The sequence below is a fragment of the Vanellus vanellus genome (genome assembly GCF_965231255.1).
Source record: "Vanellus vanellus genome assembly, chromosome: 1".
NCBI classification, from domain to species: Eukaryota; Metazoa; Chordata; class Aves; order Charadriiformes; family Charadriidae; genus Vanellus; species Vanellus vanellus.
In genome coordinates, this window is record NC_138905.1 from 188,405,985 (window position 1) to 188,419,345 (window position 13,361).

General features: G+C 38.9%; 1 protein-coding gene across 1 annotated transcript in view; it reads left to right on the forward strand.

Annotated features, from left to right (window-relative positions):
* Positions 1 to 13,361, forward strand: part of DGKH (diacylglycerol kinase eta) — a 166,449-nt gene that overhangs the window by 133,133 nt on the left and 19,955 nt on the right. Inside the window, exons 16-22 of the mRNA XM_082485298.1 lie at positions 1,030 to 1,306; positions 1,763 to 1,891; positions 6,410 to 6,544; positions 8,367 to 8,484; positions 9,402 to 9,512; positions 9,662 to 9,758; positions 12,112 to 12,219. Of these exons, the coding sequence (XP_082341424.1) occupies positions 1,030 to 1,306; positions 1,763 to 1,891; positions 6,410 to 6,544; positions 8,367 to 8,484; positions 9,402 to 9,512; positions 9,662 to 9,758; positions 12,112 to 12,219 (975 nt within the window). The remainder of the gene's footprint in view (positions 1 to 1,029; positions 1,307 to 1,762; positions 1,892 to 6,409; positions 6,545 to 8,366; positions 8,485 to 9,401; positions 9,513 to 9,661; positions 9,759 to 12,111; positions 12,220 to 13,361) is intronic.

A 13,361-nucleotide genomic window follows, 5' to 3' on the forward strand; every position in this document is an offset into this window, starting at 1 on the left:
CTTTAAACTGTAAGATCTCTATAAACTCTGTTTAAACTTTTTCCTTCAGAAAGGATAAAGTACACGGTAACGTACACAGACATAAATGGAAATATTCTGCATTAGGAGTTACATTTTTCTCTGAAAGGGATTAAGTTAGCTACAAGAAAAAATGGGATAATGAAGGGAGAGCATGCTGGGAGAATGAAGAGAGACTACAGTATTAAAAATAATGATTTAAGTTGTAAATTGTAGAGATCATGTTGCAAAAGCATTGGAAAACAAAAACCAGAAGGATTTGGTATGAGTTACAAAATTTACATGACTTTAAAAGAAAAGAAGAAAACAAAATCACTGACAATCCCAGAGTCAGGAAATGTACTTGCTAAATGGCAGTTCCTGGTTCATGTTTCTATTCAGTGCACGTTTTAGGAAGTGAATTTTCTTTTTTCCAGGGCCAAACAGTGTTAGTTTCCTTTCCCTTAAGCACAGAAAATCACCTCTTTTCCAGTGTAGGTAGAGAGCAACTGCTCCGTCAGGGATAGAAGTCTTTGACAGTGTGTGGTTCTGGCTTGGGCCTCTTTGCTCTGTGACAACTCACTTAAATGTACAGCTGTGTTGCAAAAAAACCCACAACCCCAAACCACCATGTGTTTTCAGTCTAACAGCTGGGCATGTCCCTGTAAGTTATTTCTCCAAACTGGGGTACTGAACACCCGTAATTTGTTATAAGGCGTGGTATGGGCAAATCTGTGCCGATTCTCTCTGTGCTGCTGGCCATTGGGAGAGAAGAAAGATCTAATCTTTCTAATCACCCTAGTTATGTGGCAGGCGGAGTTTAGCATGGTGTGTTATTCTAGTCTGAGTGTAGGGCTTTTTTTGTTATAACTGCTGTAACCTGGTTGGGTGTCACAGAGTCTGCAAAAGCCCATGCAGACTTACTCATAATCTAATATTATGAAATATTGAACCCGGGTTTGGTTTTGACATAGACAATGACATAGAAACTTAGACACAGATAATTTTAAATCCTTTTCCACTTTGTCTCAGTGCACGGAGTTAAACGAGAAGCTAGACCTGTTGCTCCAGGCTCTTCACACAGAAGCCCAGGCTGCTCCCATTCTCCCAGGCATCACTCCCCCCATTGTGGAAGAAGAAGCAGAGGAGTTTTCAAGTGAAGAATCCTTGTCTGAAAGTAAAGAGCAGTTAGCGGAGTGTGTCTCAAAGTCTTCCACCCAGAAACTCTTCAAACCGAGGGAACAGTTAATGCTGCGGGCAAACAGCTTGAAGAAGGCTGTGAGGCAGATCATTGAACAAGCAGAAAAAGGTGCACATCAGCAACATTTTGATCCTTACTGATAGAATAATGATGCAGCTTTTTTTCTTTACTGGCATAAATTTTCATTATTAAAGCTTGATTTCTGCATTTTTACGTAGATAAAATTACATGCTTATTACAAGCTGCAGAGGAAAGAAATGCAGCTTGTTTGGATGTTGATGACTATCTGTCTGCATATATGAATACATATGTATGCACGTGTGTCCACGTATACAAGTGTGTTTCTTTTGTAACTATTATCTTCCACAAAAGGAAATTTTCTGGCAGTAAATCTCTATCAATGGGCAAAGGATTGCTAGACTCTTTCACTGAATTGGCAATAGAAATCTTTTGTTATTATTTTTAAACTGAAAGTTAAAGCTACAGAAAAAAAGAAGCTAATTTTCTATTTTTGCAGATTTTCTTTAAAGATCTTGAAAATTTCTGTCTTTTTTTAATAAGCAGTTGTGGATGAGCAGAATGCTCATAGTGAAGAACAAGTGAACCAGTCCCCACTAGAATATAGCAAAGAATTGGATGAATCCAAAGAAGAGGAAAAAGAGGAAGATACAAAGGAACTCGAGTCCCCATCAAGTGAGTGAATTAGGAATAAAATAATTTAAAATTATGCTGTCTCTTTATAGCTGTATTATGGAGCATCGTTGGCTCCATAATTAAAAATACTAGCAGGTTGTTCCACTGGAAACTAGTCAGGAATTTTAATAGGTTTGGATAAGTAAAAGTTGAGGAAAAAATGCAGGAGATGATGAGATGAAGAGTCTTTTGGATAGGATTTACAAAGCTGAGAAGGTATTTGTTGGGGAGAGAAGTGCCTGCATTTAAATCCAGTATTTACACTCACTTTTCTATGTGAACCTGAACAGGGCCTAGAGCCTAGGTAATGGTGGCAATACCGCATCTCAGTTGTAGGCATTTTAGGGCATCTTATAGGGATTTCTGTCAGTCATTTCTGTTGAAGAGGTTTCAAATTGATTGAAACAGACATATTTATTCATTGTATTGACAACAAATACCTGATGTCTCAGCTGGGAACTTGCCTTGAGACAGTTATTGGAACGGAGAGAATTAAAGTCTTCTATATGAAGTGGAACAGCAGGAAAGAATATAATAGAAGCTGGAGCATGGATGTCTCCCAAGAAATGGCAGTACTAAGCTCTATTTGTCTAATCCAGAACAGAAATTTGAACCAAAGTCTTCAATATCCTAGAGCTCCTTCCCAAGAAAAATTTCTTGCGTTGTCCCAAATACAGGTGTACATTAGTCCAGCTAGTTCCTTGCAGTTATTGGCTACTATATAGTAAGCCATATAGCAATCACTATACCAAACTACTCTTGCTTTCCAAGGTGTAGAGCCCCCTACCTGCTCTGTCCTTAGTCAGATGGATTTTGTCAGCTGCCACTGTCTCAGTGCTCCCGCTTTCCTGTAGGACCGTCATTCTGTCCTCACTGTGGGGCTCTGCAGGTTACTGTCCAAAAAAAAGGAAGGTGGCATGGCAGTAGTAGCCTATGCTGGGTTTTAAAATACAAAAGAAAGAACCCAGTTGTGTTATTTCTATCAATAATTGTAAAAGCAATCCGAATATTGAGTGATCTGAGTTTCAAATGACTTGCTTGAAAGGTAGCATCTTCACAAAGTAATAGCCCTTTTTGTCACTAAGCTTTCATTTTGGCTATTCAGTATTTGTTTATTGTGTGTAAAATGATATTTAGAGAATAGTCATCTCCTGAAATAGCATAGTACTAATTCCCACATTCAAACAATAGCGTAAAATCTCTCCTTCATGTGTCCTGTGTGAAATCTGCCAGTGAGTGGCTGCAGTGGAAGAAGGAAGGACGATTTGTCTATACAGGACCCTCACTTACCTCCTCCCTTGCTTGGTTTTGGCACCAAACCAATCCAGCCAGAGGTCATGTTTGGACATTTTCCATCGCAAACATCAATACTACATTTTGTGGTGACTGGTAGTTCATGTGCCAGGGTTGTTCAAGAGTCTCAAGCTGTGTAATGATTTTAGGAAAGCTGCTGCTCACTATAGGTGGACATTTCAGTCTTTGCCATATTATCAAAGTAGACAGTGATGCACTGCAGGTGAGGTCTCGAGATGATCTGCAAGTCATGGAGAAACAGTGCTGGCTGGTGGACAGCAAAACCCATCCTCTAGATATTTGGTGAGCGACTTCCTGTGGCAAAATGAGCAAAGGTGTTTGGGATTTGCATCTGCTTCTGTTACCTTAACCCTCATCAACATCCTGAAAAAAGATACTGTCCTCATGAGGCTCCGCTCTGAAGCTGGTGCCTGTGTCGGTAACTCCTACCTTAGCAATATGACATTAGTCTCTTGGGGCATCTGTTCATTCAGGATCTCACATTTCTTTTTCTCCAGGAATGGGCGTCAGACTGTCTCCAATGATTGTCTCTTCATTGGCCCCTCTCCTTTTCCCTTGGTTATAGGAATCAATGGTTGTTGGTTGTCCAGTTTCAATAGCAGCTCATAGAGGATGCTGGCCCTACAGATGACTCGAGCCTGCTGCCATAAATATATAATAAAATAAAAATATACACATATGTAATTCCATATGTAGAAATATAGATAGACCCGTTGTTTCTTGGTGATACAGCTGTGGTTTTTGGGGAGCTGTATTATTCTTCATACATCTGATATGTGTTAAATAGAGTGCATATTAATGCTGTCAGTGGAAGATAGGTGTTTAGGGACAAAGCATGAAACATGAATTCAATTATCTGCAAAGAAACATCAGTTTTACTCATTAGGGCTCTGTTGTTTTTATCCGAGCGTGAACGGCAAAAGTTTATCTTTATTGCAGTTATCCCCATGAGTCTCATCTGTCAAATAAAGAGCAGCTGCTCTGTTGATTTTCCTATTTAATATAACTGCCTTGTTCCCAAGTACAGAGAGAACAGTCTGTGTGAATAGCATTGTGAATTTTTCAGTAGCATTATGAAAAATGAATGCTAATTTGGTTCTGAATATTATATTTTACCCTCTGAGGATCTTCCTGGTCATTTGATGAAGATAATATTTTGCCATATGTTAATTACTTCCATCTAAATATTTAATAACTCTTGTTAGATACCACTTGCAGTTTTTCTTTCTTTTACTTTTTTAACTTTATATTACAGTGTTATGCTGTGCACAGATGCAAATCATTGTGTTGTATTGTTATCATGCAATACTATAGCATTTTGTGATAATTGCTAACACTGTTATACAGATGTTAAAGTCAGAAGGAGCTGTTAGGCCACTTGGTCAGACTTCATATAAAACAGTCCATAAAATTTCACCCACTTATCCCTGTCCTGCATCTAATAATTTCAGTTTAACTTAAAGTCATCCAGAAAGGTGTGTAATCTTATTCCTGGAATACAAGAGGGTGAAGAATTGAGGGTGAATTCATTCTGTGCTAGATTATCATCACTTAAAAGAAAAGTGAATGCCCAAATCCTGGTATGAATTGATTTGAACACAATTTCTAACACCTGGTTCTTATTATTACCTTTGTCTCTAGATTTTCCCACTCTGCATTTTCTTTCGGTTAATGTCCTCAGACAGTACACCCACATTACTCTCAAGCTGAGTTATTGTGATCGGCATGAACTGATCTGTCCCCCTCCTGCCACAAAAAAGGGTACATTTTATCCTTCTCACCACATTCCTGGTGGTGTTTTTCTTCTGCTTTCTTGGTGCTAGTCCTAATCATTCTATTTTTGCAGAATTAGATTTCAGGTTTTGAGAGGAATATATCAGACCACTTTGAAATAATTTCCTTTTTTGTTCTGAGCTTCTTCAGGTGGTCAAGGTTGAAGTTGTCATAAGATGCAGTAGTTTTAACATGTGAGCTAATTTGGAGCAGAGGTAGCCAAGAAATGTCTGTCTGTGATCATCTGGTGTGCAAAAGCTTTCTACAAGCACATGGAAATGCTGTAGCAAAGCATTCAGTAATACCTGAACTTTCTTCCCTGGGGCATCAATTTCTGGCTACGCCTGATGGGGCCGAATTTCACAAAGATTAACTTCCCCAGGCTAAAGCAGGCACTGGCATATTCTCTCAATCTGCAGGAAACAAGTTCTGCCAGGAAAGTAAATTACAGCACCTGAGGTGAGCCCTCTGAAAAGCCTATCCTTCATCATCATCTCCAGAGGCAGCCCCAGGGATAACTGGCCTCGCCGAGCTACCAGTTCCTCGGTGTGAACACCTTCTCTTTCCTCTTGATTTTCTTCCCCCTCATTTTCCGGAGCCATTACCTGCTTTGGTCACTAACAACTTGATCAGCTACCAAACTTTGCTACCTGTCACAGGGTTTTGTTGATCCATCTTCTGGAGAATTTTAACAAATAAGTTATTGGAATTATTTTGGGAATTGCTGGGGTTTTTTTGTGAAAAGGAAAAGATGATGGTAAACGGATCTCCCCCATGATCACTCTAGCTGCAGAAGACAAGAATGTCTCAACATGGCTTTCCTTTTCCCTGCAGATTTCAGGTCGGCTGTAGATAAAGATGTCAGAGTTTTGTCTGAGGTTTTCAGAAACCTGAAGCAGGCAGTGTTTTTTTTTTACCTGCTTGAAGCAAATAGCATGGCTCTTAAATAGGTATTTCCATGGCCTATGGGTTAGAAAGCTTACCTATCGATATTAAAATTGTTATAAATAATAATGAACTATATAATATAGATATATTTATAAGTAAATATACATTGAATTTAAGTTTAAATTTGTATTACTTCATTAACACGTTTGTCAGAAGCTTACTACAGCATTAAATACTATTGCATTTTAAGGCGGATGTAATTCAATTTTTGCTGGTAGCTTGAAGCACAAGTTGGGAACTCATCACATTGAATGCCACGCACACTTGTTAATTTTAATTAGTGCTTGTCACTTGATCTGTTTCTGAATTTTCTTCCCTGTATTTAGAAGAAAAACTGTGTTGTGAGGGGGAAGGACATTTGTCACAGAATGGTAACAGACTAAATTAATGCTTTTGAAATATTTTCAGGGCTGTAAAAATGTCGTAGTTGGTAATGTCATAATAGGTCTAATTAGTGCTCTTAATTTGACTTCTTCTGCACAGTTAAAACTGCACCAAGATCTCCAGATCGACGTACAAGCCGAGGTATCCATTCTCAGACAGGCTCTTTCTCTGCTCCAGCTTTGGCTGCAAGCAAGGAAAACCTCCCAGTGCTTAACACTAGGATTATCTGCCCAGGTAATTGTGATTTTGAAATCTGCTGTTCCTTACACTACTTTTGTATAGCCTTCTGTTCCCCCACTTGCTGTCAAATAACGATTTTTGATTCGTGCCAGGACCCCTGAATTTGTTTGAACCAACATACACATCTTTGTGTTGTATCTTATAGTAGGAAACAGAAAATAATGTAGAAGGTTCCTGATCCCTTGGCACAAAACCAGAAGTGTTGCATTTGATTCTGGAGGATGCAAAATGAAACTCAGGATCTTAAAATTGGAATGGACCTTCAAAGATCATCTAGTCCAACCCCTCTGCCACATGCAGGGACATCTTCTTTCACTAGATTAGGTTGCTCAAAGACCTGTACGACCTGTCCTTGAACACTTCCAGCGATGGGGCATCCACAATTCCTCTGAGCAACCTGTGCCAGTGTCTCACCACCCTCATCATAAAAAATTTCTTCCTTATGTCCAATATAAACCTGCCCTCTTTCAGTTTAAAGTCATTGCCCCTTGTCCTGACACTACAGGCCTTGGTAAAAAGTCTTTCGGTCTTTCATATGAGCCCCATCTATATTTTGAAATGCCTCAATAAGTTCTCCCCAGAGCCTTCTCCAGCCTGAACAGCCCCAACTCTCAGCCTTTCTTCATAGAAGGAGTGCTGCAGCCCTCTGACCATTTTCATGACCCTTCTCTGGACCTGCTTCAACAGGTCCATGTCCTTCTTATGTTGGGGACTCCAGAGCTGGATGCAGTACTCCAGGTGGGGTCTCAGGAGGGTGGAGCAGAGGGGCAGAATCACCTCCCTTCGACCTGCTGGCCGTGCTACTTTTGATGCAGCCCAGGATACGGTTGACTTTCTGGGCTGTGAGCGCACATTGCTGCCTCATGACCAATTTCTCATCCACCTGTACCCCGAAGTCCTTCTATCATTCATCCTAATCAGTGGAGGCTATGAAGGGGCTGAGGGACAGAGCTGGGTAAAGATCAACCCTCTGAATTTCAAAGAGGTGTCTGTAGATACCTCTCAGGAAATGGATAACTGAAACTACACAAAGCTGCTGAGCAGTAAAAACAGTTGAAAAAAAAAAAAATCCGTTCTTTTCTAAATGCAATTAACAGTTGAAAAAAACCTGTTCTTATCCAAATGCAATTAATGCTTGGGGGCACCAGTAAAACACTGTTTTAATTAACTTCATTAGTATAGTTAAAACATAATGGAACTGAGCTTACATTTTTCTTTAGGTCAATTTAAGTGAAAGCTTTTAGAAAGTACATTTCTTTGTTTACATGCATTACACAGTGTTTTGCAGAGTCACTTCAATCTAAGTCAAGGTAGGCATGGTAAGGCTGTGACCTTCCACAAATTAAGTTAAACTATGACTCTTCCAGTTGTAAAAAAGGTCAGGATATTCCTTAGGAATATTTCCAAACGAAAGGACCAAAGAAAAATCATGGACAGTTTGGGGGGTGAAGATTAAACTAAATAAAAAGTTCTGGTAGACTTCTTGGATATTAGGTCACCCATTTAGTTACTATGTCAGCCAGTGAGTGATAGCCTGAAAACCTGAATTTTCTTTGTTTTTTTTCTTTCTCAATGGTGGTACCTGAAGAGTCAGCCACCACACTGCAGCATAGCTGCCTTTCTGCTCAAGAGAGCCAGAGACCTGAAAAGATAACCAATATAGGTAAAAGCTGAGATAGAAACACAATCATTCCCTATATGGATTTAATGAATATTTTGTCTCTCACTATGTGGCTTATATTATGGCAATATATGTTTCTCTGTTTACCAAACACAATTTTTCTTTTTATTTTTTTGTTTTTGTTTTTTTAATCAGGTTTGAGGGCTGGTCTAGCTGCTTCTATTGCAGGAAGTTCAATTATTAGCAAAATGTTGCTAGCAAACATCGATCCATTTGGTGCTACGCCGTTTATTGACCCGGATCCAGATTCACTGTAAGAAACTATTTTTTTTTCCCCAAAATCACTGTTTTGCTTTACTTGGCTTTTCTTAAGCTTTTTGTTTTACTTTTTTGTATTCTTTTTTTGCATTATGAAATTCTCTTTTGCTGTCATTTGGCAGTGGACCTCAAGGTCTGAAAACAGGTTAGATGTTGTGCCATAATGAGTAGTGCAGAGTTGTCTTGCAGGAGCAGAAATGATAGGAGACATTTGCTCACTTACCCCTTGCCCGCTGCCTCTGAGAGGAGGAGGACAGCAGTCCTTCAGAGCTGGGTTTTCCTGCCTGAACCACTGGTCTGAACACAAGCTCAGCCACCAGCAAGGTGTTGAAGCAGGTCTGTCCACTTCGTAGTGGAGGAAGATGAAGAGTGTCTTCCTAAGGACTGCAGCACTGAGGTGGAAATTTTGTGTCCTAAGCTGTCTCTGCTTCCCAGAGCTGGATGTAGCATTGGCAGACACTTATGGATGGCACCTTGGTTGTGGGCCGCAACTCCCCTAAAACGAAGCACTGCTGTGCCCTGCAGCATCAGCCAAACATCTAGCACCAGCATACCTAAACGCAGTCTGGGTGCTCAGCCCGGTGTGGTGCTCCTGTCTCAGAGCCGTGCCCAGGGCAGCTCTTTCCTCATATTCCACTGTTAATTTTGGGTATGGTGGAGCTAGTGCTAGGATGGAGGTGTGTTACAGTTTCTTCTTTGTCCTGCGGAAAGTAACTTGCACTTGCAAAGGAGCTAGCAGCCAATCTGTCTCTTTGACTGCCGTTGGATTTCCTCGGCGAGATTCAGAGGAAACACCTCTTGATGTCTCTTGTTTGATGTATCTGTTCTGAGACCAACCCCGATCTTGGTCATAGCTCTGTGTGTCCAGGTACTGTATGAATGTACACCTAATTGTTTCTTTTCTTTTAACAGGGAGGGATATTCAGAAAAATGTGTCATGAACAACTACTTTGGAATTGGGTTAGATGCAAAAATTTCACTAGAATTTAATAACAAGCGAGAAGAGCACCCTGAAAAGTGCAGGTAATATAATTGTCAGTAACAGAGCCAAGACATTTCCATTATTTTCTTTTCCTTATCTCTGTATTTGAATTTCTTAACTTGCTCTCAGCCTACAAATACAATGCAAAGTGTGTATTTCAATAAGTGAATCTTGTTTTACCTGTTTTCAGAAGTCGGACGAAAAACATGATGTGGTATGGAGTTCTTGGCACAAAAGAGCTACTGCAGAGAACTTACAAGAACCTAGAACAAAAAGTTCAACTTGAGGTAAATTTTGTTTATGGGCAGAATGAGCATTTTTCCTTCTGCAATCTGTAGGGAAGAATTTGGGCTTCTTCTTGAAACTTTTTAGAGCTCTTGTGTCAACCCAAGTTGACCTCAAAGGCACTGTGTAAAAATGTGCTATGTAAGAGGTGTTCCCCAGGTGGTTTTCTGGAGTAAAATGTCAGTTCTTAAATATCCCAAAATACCCAGTATAATGTTTCGTGTAATTGCTGGGTTTTTTTTTAAAAACAATTTATTGTATAGGTAGGATAAGTTTCTTAATGTTCACTGCATCAAAGCGGGAGATGAGATTTTAAGGACAATAACGGAAATCAACATACAATAAACAGAAGGAAAGAGATAAGGAGTCTTAATCCTTCAGGTTCATTTAAAACTATCTGAAAGCTTGATTACACATAAAGGGAGGGCACACAGATCATCTCAGTCAAAAATTCCTGATAGAAGAGGGGAGATCCTGAATGTGCATCACAAGAGGCCCAGCTACACCTATAGAGACTTTCTCTAATAGATGTTTGAGACAGTCACGCAAAAGAAACAAGATATTATGACAGCAACAAAAAAATGCAGTGTAAATTACCTAAACGTGGTTATTTTTTGTCTTTTAAGTTCTGACATGAAATCTAAGTCTTCTTCACAATACTGGGAACTTAAAGGAGATATAAATGATCACCAAATGCAGAAAAAGACTATGGGACGGTTATAGTTATTTTCACCCAAAGAATATCTAGGCTGTATTTTGGCAGAGAACATACATAATTTCTCTTTTTACTTTGTGCTAAGTATTTCATACGGAAGTCCGTGATATTTAGAAGATAACTTTTTAAGTTGAAGGAATAATTTTAAGTTACTGGAACTCTTTCTCACTCTGAGATTTAGGAGGATCTTGTCTGGTAGCAACAGATTGCTGTTATCTAAGGATTGAGTAATTATCAAGGAATTATGCAGTAGTTGGCAAATATAATGACAGGAAAGGACGTTATGTATGCTGCAGATAGAATTCTAATTTAAGGATCTTTTGAGTAAGATTCAAATAAGATTCAATAAGGCATTCAAATCTGATCTTTCCATAATTGTTTTTGAATATTTCTGGAAGTAAACCGGCAAGTAGAAATTTCATATTTAGTATTGCCTTGCATAATATTAGCTTTATGCTAAAATGTGTGATAAGGTGCATGGCATTGGAAAATTAAAAATATCAGTTTCAGGAATTGGAGGCAGACCTCTACTATAATACAAATGGCTTTGCAGCATCTATTAATATCACAGCATATTTTGGGTACTGTCACATCTTGATCAAAATGTTAAATTCTGTCTTGTTGCTGAGATTAAGTCATAAACCGAGAGCACTAAGCACATTCTGGAAATAATTTTGCATCTTTTTCTCCTTCTGATAAAATTGCTACTGATTTTGTCCTGAGGATTTCTATTTCATTGGTGTAATTTTAAGATCCTTCTGTGGGACTGGTAATCTGGCAAGCTTCTTCAAAGGCAACTTCACCTGTAAATTCATGATCCCAAAAGTGACACCTGCATGCGGTATTTATGACCTTACATTTCCAACTTGCTTCAAATCCCCACTTGTGGCACTTGCTGCAGGACTGCACTTTTCACTGCAGTTGAATGGTTTGAGATTATTTGGTTCACCTCTGCAGGCAGTTGTACCGCTGTAAGTCAAGAGTGATTTCAGACACCTGTAAATTTACTCGTGGCCATAAGTAGGGTGAGATTGACCTATGTCATCCCATGATTGTATTGAGTAGGACTTGGTGTTACTTACGGGGATTTGGAGGATAAAGAGGTAAGAAACGACTGAACGGTCAGTCATAGGAGTGACCTCTTACCTGCAAAATCAGCAACCCCTAGCCATGGTCAGGGTAACAAATGTGGGGTCATTCTTAGATTTGCCTTTGCACTTTTGGGAGAAGACTGAGTTATTTTTACAGGAAGGCAAGTATACAAGTGCTAACAAAACTTACATTTAACTACATGTTTGTGGCTACGCCAGAAATATTCTTGGATTCTTTTGATTATTTTTTTTTTCCCCTGCTTAATAGATTTAACTAAATGTGAAACTATGAAAGTGTTTCTTGGACAAGTCACGGAAAAGCTCTGCTGTAGATACTAATGTTTTTTCAGCTCTGCAAAAATTACCGCTAAGATGGGGGAGAAGAGGTTTGTATTAGAGATGCTTCACAGCATGGGTGGAATAGGCTTGTGTCAACCTATTAATGACTCCATCCTCCCCTGCCAGCTCTGTTGAATCTTCATGTATTAAAAATGGCTGATTACTTTTATCACATTATTTATATAGTGAATGAGCTTTTATCCATTACAGTGTGACGGACAGTACATCCCCCTTCCAAGTCTGCAGGGCATAGCTGTGCTAAACATTCCCAGCTACGCTGGTGGGACTAATTTCTGGGGTGGAACCAAAGAAGATGATGTGAGTAACATTAAAGAGAAACAACCTTCTGGGTGAAACCAGCAATAAATAGCATGAACTGCTCTTCTCATTTAATTTTAATAGCGGTAGTGTATAGTTTGGATAGCAACTCTTATTCAGGGAGGCTGTTTCAGTTTAAACTATATTGTCTGTTGTTTTTTTTATTGAAAATATATCCCATGATTTTTCACTGTCTATTGCCTTCTGTTGTGTCCATTCCAGCAAAATGTTCATAATAAAGCTTAATGATTTTTTTTTAAATCGCTCTATGAGTATTTTTAGAAACTAATTTTATAAAGAGAGACACAAATAGTTTCTCTCTATATTGTTTTACAAACTCCTGTAAATAAGGTTTCTTAAAACACAGATTCCTCTGTTTGCTGTATCCTAACAATAAGCAAAGTGGACAAGGATAATCACTCATGGTTTATACCTGAATTTTCCTCCTGTTCTTCAAACAGCTTTGGACTCTGAGGGATGGTGATTCAGAAAATGAGGACTGATGCATTTAGTGACTGATAATTTAGTGGAGGTAGTAATCTTGTTTTTTAAATATTGTCTTCAACGAGCTTCTAAAATATTTTAAGGTAAATTTTCTCCCTTCTTCCTCCCATCTCCTAAGAAGTGTGACTCTACATGGATACCTGAATGTCTTACAACTTGGAGCAGCCTTACTGCTGCCATCCACTTCACGCACAGTGAAACAATTGCAATTACTAGCAGATTATCCTAATTCTCCACGTCCTAATTTAGTGTGTGTGAGGTCTGAATCACCTGAAACTGTAGTTGCAAATTAGCTTGTGATTTTAATGTAGACAATGCAGGAATTTTTTTGCCAAAATGCTTTTGGTTTCTTGTGAGTTATTATCCTTTGCTTTTATATAGATATATATACACACACATAAAAATATATAAAAGTCACAAAAAAATATTTAAACATGTTTAAATGTCCTTTTCTTGTTTTTGGTATATGTCAGAGGATGGCAGTTGTGTTTATATTTGGCTGTGGATATCTAAAGCTTTTGTATACTCCATGTTCATATTCATAACTTGAAAGCATCTCTAACATCTGCTCAGCTCCTGTTCAGGAGCTTATTTTTCTTGCTGGACTGCCTTACTGAGAGAGAAGATCTGTCCTAGCT